The 12,691-nt window shown below is 36.1% G+C and overlaps 1 protein-coding gene across 1 annotated transcript; it reads right to left on the bottom strand.

The window, feature by feature from the left end:
• Positions 1-6,009: 6,009 nt before the first annotated feature.
• Positions 6,010-12,311, bottom strand: LOC117307302 (ATP synthase subunit gamma, mitochondrial-like). Its single transcript, XM_033792019.1, has 8 exons — positions 12,227-12,311; positions 11,267-11,301; positions 10,740-10,871; positions 9,721-9,922; positions 9,046-9,186; positions 8,440-8,504; positions 7,598-7,753; positions 6,010-6,996 (listed from the first exon to the last, which is right to left on the bottom strand). Exons 2-8 carry the CDS (start codon positions 11,283-11,285, stop codon positions 6,893-6,895), a joined length of 819 nt encoding a protein of 272 aa, XP_033647910.1. The 5' UTR covers positions 11,286-11,301; positions 12,227-12,311; the 3' UTR covers positions 6,010-6,892.
• Positions 12,312-12,691: the final 380 nt, after the last annotated feature.

Genomic DNA, 12,691 nt, shown 5'->3' with positions numbered 1-12,691 from the left:
AGAAGGGCACTTAAGATAAAAAATTAAAAATTTACACAGAAAAACATTGCACTTTCATTTAAAAAAAAAAAACTAGATCCAAGCACACATGAACTACAAATAAAAAAAACATTTTTAAATAGGACGAATAAAATTAAAGGGGAAAAATTACACTTTTTACAGCTAGTTGTCAGGTTGCTGTAGTGGTATCTTTCCTCGCTTTCTAATTCTGGGACCTGGTTCAAATCCCACCGTGGGCACAATGTGGATCGGGTTTTCAGTCCCTACCTGACTGTGTGGGGTTTTCAGTCCCTACCTGACTGTGTGGGGTTTTCCACCTATATCTAAAAACTTCCTTCTTTGTCTTTTTTATATATGGTTCTTGGCTAGTACAGTGATTAAGTTTCACTTTTCTGAGAGTCAAAAATGCAATGAAATGAAACTAATTAAAAATTTCTTCTTGTCACCATTCAAGCAAAACATCTCCATCTAGACTTGATTTTTTTGCGATATGAAAGTCAGCATTGGTTTTTGGAAGATTTTGTATTTTAATTTCCAACAATACTCGGCCTGTAAAAATTAAATCAAACTCATTGACCCGTTTCAGAGAGAAGGGGGGAATTGCCAGGGTTTTGTGCACATTATTCCTATTGGGCTTATTTTGATTGCATCAATTAAAATCGTCTCAGGCAAAAGTGATTTCAAATAGTAAACCACAAGGGAAACTGACTGTGTAAATAAATCATCATTTTGGGGTTGAACAAAGAAAAATGGACTAGAGTGGGATGTGAACTCATGACCTCCGAATTAACATAATTATTTGCACTCTAACAACTGAGCCATCTAGCCCTCTGTTGGCGGTCTCCAAATTTTTGTTTTGGGATGCCTGTCAGAAGACATCCAACCGTTAATTGTCATTTAGCCAGGGATCACACCCACGTTTACGGTACAACAAAACTGAACATTTCTTCTTGTTTCCTACCCATCCTGTCATTTGCCTAATTGTGCTAATATACAGAATGTATAAAACAAATTCTGTACTTTGTTGTTGAAAGAAAGTTGAATATTTTTTCTTATTATTTTGTCAGAACTGACACTGGACCAGAATTATTTTTAGACAACATAAAGTATTTATTTATTTTTTGTATTTGCTGAACTTCTAGGAACCTTTGACTTTAAAAGCCTTTACTGATCAGTGTTTTAACACTGACCAGTAAAGTACTTAAAAGAAACTTAAAAGTACTTATTTTCGGGAGGGTTGGGGAGGAATGGACTACAGAACTTGTTCTGTTTGTTGGTTCCAGCCCTGTGCACAAAATCAATAGACTTGGTGAGTGGTCCATTATGTATTTTGCTTATTTTTTAGGAAGTGGTCACTATTGGTAATTACTCAAAATAATTATTAGCATAAAAACTTACTTTGTAATGAGTATTCGGGAGCTATTGATTGTTTAAAATATTGTGAGGAACGGCTCCCTCTGAAGTAACATAGTTTTCAAGAAAGAAGTCATTTTCAGCGAATTTGATTTTGAGACCTCAGAATTAGATTTTGAGGTCTCTATATCAAGCATCTGAATTTCCACAGATTTGTTATTTTATGCATTTGTTGAGATACACCAAGTGAGAAAACTGGTCTTTGACAATTACCAAAGGTGTCCTTGGGTCGAGTTCACAAAGAATCAAGACTAGTCTTATCTCGAGCTAGGAAGAGTTACTCTTCCTAACTTAGGACTAGCTATACGGTTTTAGTATCTCCTAAGGCTGTTCCTAAGTTAGGACTAGTCCTAACTCTTTGTGAAATCCACCGCAGTGCCTTTAAAAACAATTTTCATGAAATAAAATGATTTCATTCAACTTCAACTTCGACTCATTTAACATAATGTGTACTTACTAAAAGGGGTGCTAAGAAGATAGGTAAAGTATCAGTCAAATTCGAGCCATTTTCAATCTTAGATTTGTTATTAAAAAAGAGAATCAAAACTTGTGGTGGAGTCAAAATTACTCTTTCCTTTGGAACTTGGAATGTACTGTTTTGAGTGTATTTGCAGGGATTTAGATGAAAAAGAAGGATTGATGTAGTAAAATTTCTAAATACTCAATAAGAGACTGACGTAATGCATTTAGTGTTCAGCTTGTGGATACTGTGTTTCCAATATATACAGGTGTTAATTTAAACTACATGTACATGTATAGTAACTAATGTCAACATTTAATTCTTTTGATTAGAAAAGTTTCTGCACTAGCTGATGCTTCTAATATATGTTGTTTCCTTTTTCCCAACTTGTTAATAGTGTTTGAGTGAATGTGATAAATACGACCTATGTAGATGTACAGTATATACTGTGCATAGTTGTACATAAATGATAATGTTTTAGTGTCAACTTTGTTGTGAAAATATCAAAATTTTAAAATTAACCCCTTAATAATTCAACGTTGTGGTTGTTGACACATTATCAAAGTTATATTTACTCTTTAAAATAATATCACGAGAGAATCGAACCCCCCAAAATTACAAAGTTGCACATGACTGTTTTTACAGTTTTTGTAAATGGTAAAAACGGTCTTATAGCTTATAAACTCAGTGCTTTTTTTTTGTTTTTACTTCGCAAATAACATTCACAATCAATTAAAATGCACTGGACACTTTATTAATCAAAATAATTGTTGGCATAAAAACTATATTGGTAACGAGCAATGGAGAGCTGTTGATAGTATAAAACATTCTGAGAAACAGCTCCCTCTGAAGTCTCACCAAAATATTTGAATTTAATTTGAGACCTCAGCTGGGGTCTCGAATTCAAGCGTCTGAAAGCACACAACTTGTGCAACAAGGTTGATTTTTTTTCATTGTTCTCTCGCAACTTCGACGTCTAATTGAGTTCAAATTTTCAGAGGTTTGTTATTTCATGCATATGTTGAGAACTAAGTTAGAATACTGTTCTTGGTAACGAGCAATATAAAGCTGTTGATAGTATAAAACATTGTGAGAAACGGCTCCCTCTGAAGTGACACATATTTCGAGAAAGAAGTAGTTTTCCACGAGTTTGATTTCGAGACCTCAGATTTAGAATTTGAGGTCTTGAAATCAACCATCTAAAAGCACACAACTTCTTTCATTATTTCGCAACTTCGACGACCAATTGAACTCTTTTATGCATACGTGGAGATACATTACACCAGGTGACAATTACCAATAGTGTCCAGTGTCTTTAAGCACACGTCGCATTCATACAGTTCTTGTAGTGAAATCACAAAGAGCAAACCAACCTCATCAGCTTAATTTATGCTACAAATCGAATCCCGCCCATGACACTTGTGCCCTTGAGCAAGATGCTTTACTATAATTGCTTCTCTTCACCCAGAGGTATAAATGCGTACATGTACTTTATCATTATTTGAAAAAGCGTTTAGAGTCTACGGCAGCCCGAGCTGTATACTCGCCATGGAGCTGAGAATGACTAAAAGAACGTTATTGGCCCAATGACCAGGGCACTAATGTAAAGCGCATTGATACGCTATTGTAAAAAGCTCTTCATAATAACTACATGTCGTTGTTATAATTATTTAATCTAAAGAATTTATATAAATGCTGTCATGCTTACAGTTGTAGAGTGTGTTTAACTTTTGTGAAATTTTTTCGTCAGACTTGGTGACTTTGTAAATCAGTCCAAGTATTTGTATATTGTATATTTTTTGAGTTTTTCTGTTTGTAATACTCCATATTTCCAAAGATCAACCCACCTATTACTGTTACTATGATCTTGACTTCCACATCATCACAATTTATGATTATTTGTGACTGATATTCTACCAACAGTGTGTTCTTCCATGACTTCTGAACTTATTTTATGTAATAAGTTTCATTTTGCTAACTGATATCTTTTCATGTTGATGTACTTCTGATTGTCGAGACGACACTGTCAAATGTCCGTCCATTCAGTTTAGGTTGTTTAGATGAGTAAGCAACAACAGATGTTTGCTCATAACTATTCATGTCAATAGTTTTTTTAAAACAATGCAATGATTTTAGTGACGAGGATAGAAATTTACTGCAGGACAAGCTTTTGGGGTTAAAGTTTATTTGACTTTTAAAGGCATTGAACACTATTGGTAATTACTCAAAACAAATATTACTTGGTTATGAGTAATGGGGAGCTGTTGATAGTATAATACACTTTGAGAAACAGCTCCCTCTAAATTGACATAGTTTTTTTTTAAGAATAATTTTTCACGAATTTGATTTCGAATTTAAGGTCTCGAAATCAAGCATCTGAAAGCACACAACTTTGTGTGACAATGGTGCTTGTTCTTTCCTTATTATCTCACAACTTTGACAACGAATTGAGCTTAAATTTTAACAGGTTTGCTATTTTATGTATATGTTGAGATACACCAAGTGAGAAGACTAGTCTTTTACAATTACCAATAGTGTCCAGTGTCTTTAAAAGACAAAAAAACTTATGCCAAAAAAGGAGACTTGTACTCATGAGAGAGTTGGTGATTTTTGGCCAAGCTAAAATGGTGGAAACCAGTCACAGATGGCACATAGTATTCTGGTTGGTAGCCTTATTTCGGTGAGCGTAATTTAGTTTATGCTGAAGCTGCCCTTTGAAATTGGGCCATGGGCAAATGAAAAGAGGCCAAGACATTTATGGCCTCCATTTAATTCCAGGCCGGTAAATTCGGCTACGTCACATGCCTATCCTAGATATTTCAAGGAAATTATAACATAAACTTTTTCAATTCAATTCAATTCAATTCAATAAACATTTATTTCGGTATTGTCCTCACATGATATAATACATCATTGGTTTTTCATAAATATTAACAGTGGCAGTTGTAAACAGTAGCCAAAGTTATTTTTTAACTGAGACATGGATAGTTTGAACATTAATTTAAACAGTAGTTTATCAGCCTTATCCTGTTAGCTTCCTTCAAATGCAGAGATGTTATATTTTGGATTTGTGAAGTTGATATTTTCTGTCTTTATTCTACGTACAGCCCGGTTCATACTTCCTGCGAATGCAAATGCGAAGCCAATTTGACGGTAATTTGACATCACAACTATCCTTTCGCAGCGATATTTGCAAGTGAGTTGTGCGGAGCTGAACTGCTGCGAATTTTGTGACGTCAACATGTGGTTCCCATGAAATATGAACCGGGCTTAAGACGATCTGCTGATTTGCTGTATTTCAATTATTCATTGTGCAATGTGTATAAAGTAATAAAGCATTCACAAAAAAGTCAGTGTCGTAGTTTTTGCCGTTACCACCATTGTATAAAAAAACCTTTCACAGTTGACCTCTGTCATCGTTTTTGGCGATTACATGCAGGTATTCCACTCCATTCTACGTATTTAGGGCGGTCAGGTTGGCGTAATGGTATCATTCATCGTGGCCCATTTGACCTCGGTTCGAATCCAAACGACCACTACGTGGTTTAGGTTTTCAGTCCCTACTTTACTGTGTGGGTTTCCCCTAGAATTTAGTTTTATGGGGTTTCCTCCATCCTCTTAAAGGAACACGTTGCCTTGGATCGGACGAGTTGGTCTTTAAAAAGTGTTGGTAATCGTTTTTTTATAAAATGCGTATGGTTGGAGAGATGTTTTAAAAGTAGAATACAATGATCCACACAAGTTTGCCTCGAAATTGCGTGGTTTGCTTTTTACTGTGCGAACTAACGCGGTCGGCCATTTATGGGAGTCAATTGACTCCCATAAATGGCCGACCGTGTTAGACGACGAGGTAAAAGGAAAACCGTGCAATTTCGAGGCATGTTTGTGTGGATCATTGTATACTACTTTTACAACATCTTTCTACCCATATGCATTTTATAACAAACGGTTACAAACGCTTTTCAAAGACCAACTCGACCGATCCAAGGCAACGTGTTCCTTTGAACAAAACTTCCTTCTGTATCTTCTCTCTTTTGTGTTCTTGGCTAAGTATAGTGATAAAGTTTGCTTTTCTGAGAGTCCTTGGCTTCACAACCAGAATCATTTAAAAAGACAACAAATTGTACACAACAAGATCTCTTCAAGGGTCTGAACAACCAGACGCTCATAAAATTTATTTCTATAATCTGTAAATCAATTCACACATTAGGAGCATGTCAAACTATAGATTCTTTCAAACAATTCATAAGTAATAGGACCTGAAACGTTGGAGGGGGGGGGGGGTAGTCTATGGATTTGTCCCCCTAAAAAGCTGTATTGTACCATGCGAAAAACAATATGTATGACCTTTTGTTTAGTTCTAAACTCATGTTAGTAACGCGGTGAACAATAAATGGTCCAACTGTTTTCATGAGAATGTTTTGTTTTACAATGAATCAAGTTTTTGGTCGTGAAGTATAATGTTCATCTAAACAGGGTCCAATATTTCATGCCACTGTTTATCACAGAATCCTGTGCTTACTGCGCCCTGTAAAGCACATCATTTTTAAGATGCAAGCGCAGAATTCTACTGTAAGCAGAGCCATAAAAATTAGGCCAAGCACACCGGGTCATTAAATGAATTTTTACTATCTTTTAAAACAAATATGTCATGGATATGGATTTTATTGCCAAACATTGGATTTCTTTTACATCCAAATTATAATTGTCCCCAAACCCTTCCTTTGTTGACTGCAGGATCTTTCCAACTGTATCAAACTTTTTGTTTAACCGATACTGAAATCTAATTTAAGAAAACCTGAAAAAAGCCTGCAGAATGAACAATAATGTGAAGTCCTATACATAGAATAAAACATTTGCACAAACATTATCCCCTCTAAACAGGGCATGTATCCATCTTTCTTAAATTGACAAACATTTAAAACGTGTTAGAGCTCAGCTTTGTAAATCACACTAACCGTTGGGGGGTTTCATCATCAAACTATAACATTAGGTATTTACTTTCTTCAAATGAATAGATCATTCCAAAGCTGCAGCACCAGAAATGATCTCAATCAACTCTCTAGTGATGACTGACTGTCGGGTACGGTTGAATTTAAGCGTCAACTTTTCGATCATTTCACCTGTAGAATGACAAAAACAAACAACTATTTAATCCGTGGGTTAAAACAATTTGAGAAAACACCTCAAGATGTTTTCTCCTCTCAAAGAGGTCAGGAATATTTCTGTGGCTCCCGTAAAAAAAAAAAAAAAATCAAGATGCGACACCTTCATAACAGACATATCAACAAACTGATACACTGTGAGGGCTCTGTTGTCTTTCACAAGCCTAATATTTCACAGAGATAATGAAAGCGACTGCCTCCATTCCTCTCCTCCCATAATTGCCTTAATTAGTGGTTTGTTTTCTGCCCTTTGTGGTCCCCACTTAAAATGGCATGGGTTTTTCAGTCCCAACCTGACTGTACGGGGTTTCCCTAGATTAAGTTTCCCTCCCACATCTAAACAATGACATTTCTGCTACGGTACATCTTCTCTTTACAAGTATCAAGGAATGATTTCGCCCAGCAATTTTGTATAGAATTTTGCTCTGCTATACAATGGACACCGTTCGCGGAGTATCTTCAGGTCTTAGAGTGAAAGGAATTTTTTTGAGGATTCCTTGGTTTTATTACCATAAAGATAGATAAAAATGAAATATTTTGGGCTCTTGTCTGTACTTACCGGCGTTCTTGGTAGCGCTGTCCATAGCAGTCATTCTTGAGCTCTGTTCACTGCAACTACTTTCCATCATGCAGAAGTACAGGATGCTAGCCAACTGGAACTCATTGTAATTCCTCAAGATATCCTCATCAACATCATCGTACACAGTCATCGTATCTGCACATCAAACAAAGACACACGCTAAGAATTTGATGGGCAGGGTATAATTTCATAAAGCTGTTTAGCAGGAAATATTGCTTAGCAAATTTCTTTGCTAAGCATAAGATAAGCATAGGATGAGTGGGGTATCAGTTGCAACAATGTGAACTTAATGTAATTTTGGCTGGTAACCAATTTCTGTTTGGTGGAGAGCTCGTCACGTGGGGATGTTTAAACGGTTGATGACCAGCTGGAGCTCCGTTTATAACCGATTGTTTTGGGATACTATGTGCTAGTCTTGGCGCAAGCAATTCTCATTGCTGGCGATGCGGACGCTGTCGATGAGTTGGCCGCGCTGTGTGTGAGAGGAAAACAAGTAACGTCTTGCACCAAGACTATGCGCACGAAGCATATCCGAAAACTGTCTCAGTCATAAAAATGCAACACACTGACGTACAGAGCTCAAGCACGTCGGAAAACGGATAAGTTTTACAGAGTTTCTTACTTTATTACGCCTTTAAACCAAAATGGCATTTATGAATGGGAATAAAAGAGTTGTGACTCGTTCTTAAACTCCCGTTTAAAACCTTGTTCAAGAACTCGTCGCTACCCTTTTATTCCTTTATTTTAGATGAAGTTAGCTTTAACTATTCAACTTGAAGTATGAAACACGATTATTAAACAATAAACAGACATGTATTTACCTGCCGATTTCATGGTCTCCATTGACACAAGAGGCTGTACAGATGTATTGTACGATACGACACTCCTGCAAATAAATTACAAAGATCATGATTGATATATTAAGCACAGTATTAATCAAACAAAAATGTAACCCTACTCTTGGTGACATTTGCCAGTGAGTTAAGCAACAATTCTACACTTTTCTACTGCACAGATTGTGTACGATATTGTTACAGTTGTGCATAGGGCCCAATTTCATAGATCTGCTAAAGCACAAAAAGTAGCTAAGCACAACAGAATTATAATAACCAGAATAAGGTTACCAGCCAAACTACCGTGTCACCTTTACAATTTGTAACTGGTATCCTGCTCATTTCTGCTTAGTAGACAATTGTTAAGCAATGTTTTATGTTTGACCAGCTCTATGAAATGGGGTCAAGATCTTACTGTTTCTTTCACCACATAGTGCTGTATCATCCAAAACCACAATGGATGAAACTAAGCGGTCAGATTAATGAAACACAAATTTGATTTGACGGTCAGGTTGACCATCTTCAAAGTTTGAATATTTCTGAACGATATTTCTTATGGATATCTGCACATTTCGACTCATTGGGTTTACTTACCTGAATCTATTGAAGTGAATTTCCCCAGAGTCAAAGTCTCCTAAACTCAGAATCTCTGCTGCAATTTTAGATGCCTCAACAAATGATGGAGACTTGCGGCCGTATTCATTGACAGCAAGGGCCAAGTAGTTCCTGTGCGTTCTGCAATCCAAAAAATAAAATAATAAAAACAGACTTTTTAAGAATAATAAATTTAACACATGTCTGCAATTGGGATTATTTATAATTCTCCTTTTAAACTCTGAAAAGAATTCACAAGACGACAGCAGAGCTGCCAACATTTTGCAAGCAGGGAGAGTAATTTATAATTTATATTCAACATAATTGGGAAAAATTTTCCATAATCACAGAGATTTTCAAAACTGCTTATATGGAGGACTGGTTTAATTTTGGTGTAATTTCAGCAGAATCAAGGAGTTTGCAGCTTTGCCATGGGTCCATTTTCTTTCCCTTTGGTATTTCAAATGTTGAATATTTTGAACACCCAGCTTTCTTATTATCAGCACCCTTTAACAACCATTTATACAACAATCTAGCTCCAGCCCTGTTTGCTCGCCTTGCAGCCAAAGAAGGCAATACAAATCTAAGCCTCCAAGACCAAAGACCATTCTTTGGTGTCCTGAGTTACTCCCAAAACATTAAGATTTCCATGTTCCGGTTTTCAAGTTTTCTTACCTGACCAGTTGGGTGCGGACTTTATCCCCCACACAGACAATCTTAGAATTGACTCCCTCTGGTTTCGCATTGATGGATGCTCGTATAGCCTTGGCAACACTGCTGTGGATACCACCACAGAGACCACGGTCGCTGGATATACCAATGATAAGGTGCTCTGGCTTTCCTAGCTCTGGTTCAAGTTCTGCCTTTTCATACAGTGCTGTGAGGATTGGAACATCGTGTAGTTATAGTTTCCGCCCCATTTAAGTGGATTAAGGAACAAAATACATCCTTTGCTCCACCAATGGACTCAGCAAACCTAAAGCATACCACACCCTTCAAAGTCGATTGTACTGCATGTTTGGTTTGGTTCTGTTGAAATGAGGACTGCAATAGTAAACTGCTTTACATACAAAATCAGAACCAGGGTCAAACAGTTTGGGAGTTTTAGGTGTTGGTTTTTAGGTGTTGGTTTGTGTCAGTATAAGAAAAAGGTTCAAGTAAATCAATCAAGGGAGTTAGTGGTAATGCACCATCAAACCAATAGTTATGGTTATACCAATCTCATTGGTTCAAGTGTCAAGTTCAGTTCTTCTTAAAGATTTTTACAATAATTAGAAGTTCCTTTGCTAAAATGTCATTGGGTCGGGATTAAGGTTGTCTTTTTCAGTACGTGCATTGACTTCTAATTCTACATGATGCCTACATTATATGTATTGCACTTGTTCAGGTCACAATTTTATGGAGCTGCTACAGCTCGAAATATTGCTGAACAATCTTCTGCTTAGCAGAAATGAGCAAGATACCAGTCACATTTAACATCATATACTATTTTGGCTGGTAGCCCTAGTAATACTCTGGTAAGCATACTTTTATTTTGCTCAGCTACTAAGCAGCTCTCAGCTCTGTGTGTGTGTATGTGTAAACAATCAAATGGACCTCTAATCTGACTTCACTTTTAAAAGACCTTATGCATTGACGTCATCCAGCCGCCATCTTAGAGGTAAAATGAGGTCTATTAAATCAACTGAACACACCTGTAGCTCCAACACCATAAGATCTTGCTGGTCGTAGATCCCTTTCTGCCTTGGCATAGCGGGCAGCAGCTATCATCTTCATGGACTTGGTAATCTTCTGAATATTCTTGATGGACTTCAGCCGGGTGGCGACTGCACAAAAATAACAATTCAAAACATTACTGATACAAACATGATTTTAAGGAATTAAAGAACTTAGGGTGTAATAAATGTTAGCATCAAGAGCAGTTATTTGAAACCAATATTGAAGCCGCAAAAGAAGTAAAATAAATTAAATGGTTCTGGGATGTATTGTTACAGGTCACATTTCTACTTACTCCTACACAGCACTGGAAATTTGCCAACGGTGGGAACGATTAAGGTGATGTTCACTGTAAACAAAACTCATGTTACCTTCAGCGCTGTGCAACCATGGTACATGTACATGCGTTTTTGTACAAAATCATGTGAGTGGTTCTTGACCAATGAAACTTCAAAATTTGTAACAGATGTATAAATAACAAGGACAATTGTATTCCAATACTTACTGAGTTTAAGGGTTGCCATGGCTGCTTCAGTTGATCTGCAAGAGGAAAATATCCAGTCCATACAAAATTAGAATATAAATAGAATAGCAATTTATTTGCACTTATTTACTGACTACATCACATGCTAGACTCAGCGTTCGAAAAAGTAGAGTCAAGACAAACGTCTGACCAACAAAATTTGAAAGGAACTATTGATTGGCCAAACACCAAACAGCAAACTATCATTTCAACGCTGTTATTTTTTTTTTAGAATAAAAATGAATGTTAAAAAGAATTGCATTTTTAGGACAAAAAAAACCAAAAAAACTAAGCCTCTTAACAGATATTTTTTTGGTTTATTAATTAAAAATGTGGTAAAAAATAATAGTGCTTATAGACAGTGGTTCTCATTCCTGGGTGCAGGACCCAACTTAGTAAATTTTCACATTTGATAATTAAAGCATGTTGTGCTGACTTGTTGTATTAAATATAATATGGAAAAGTTTCCGTATGAGTGACGCCACCACTTTTTCATACGATATGAAATAAAATAGAATCTAATTCTAATTTACCTCAACTCAATTAACTATTTTATTATTAATGAGATATCCCTTTTTGTAAAAATGAGTGAAAAAGTGGTGGCGCCATACGGGAAGTTATCCCTTAAATTTAACAGCTTGATGAATTAGGGCCCTGACTGAGGTTTATATTATGATTTTTACTCATCTTCCAAAGTTTGATTTCTTACTTTATTAATATTAATATTAATATTAGTTAGTTCTCAACACTCCCGACCGAAGGGCGAAGTGAAAAGAAGGTACCGTTACCGGGCGAAAAGACTCAAGATAAACATGCTTTGTTTCACTAATTAGTATCTCAAAGGAAACATATAAATTAATTAAAGTTTACTTGAACTACTCAAGTATACACAAACAAGAACAAAAGGGGTTTAATGGCTCTTCAAACCTAACAAACAGATACCTTTTCCACCGTAAAACACGGCAACTTTTCACCTAATCGGGTCCTCTCGCCGGCATCAAGTCAACAGTACGCATGCGTAACAGAGTTCAACGAGCACCCTAACCTCGATCGAAAATTTGTATTCTTTTACAAAGAAAATTGGTTTGTTTAATTCCCTTACAGTTCGAATGAACATTTTAACAAAACAAAAAAGATCAAATTAAATTCTTAAAAATTACACATTGATTTGAAAATAAATAATGAATAAATCTTCGAAGCACTTAAATTATAAACGTTTATTCAGTTAAACAGCCGTATATTAAATATAGTCGAACATGCCACACCAGCATACGGCTATTTGTTCAGGGATCAAAGCTTACATTTTGGCGCGTTCATACTTTTTGCGGTGATGGAGTCAAGTATTTGGTGAACATGGAAATGAAAACACTTTTTGGCTGAATCATAGATTTTCGTAATACTAAAACA

Source organism: Asterias rubens, chromosome 2, assembly GCF_902459465.1.
Source record: "Asterias rubens chromosome 2, eAstRub1.3, whole genome shotgun sequence".
Taxonomy (NCBI): Eukaryota; Metazoa; Echinodermata; class Asteroidea; order Forcipulatida; family Asteriidae; genus Asterias; species Asterias rubens.
The sequence above is the reverse complement of the archived record's forward strand: the minus strand, read 5'-3'. Positions and strand labels throughout refer to the sequence as shown.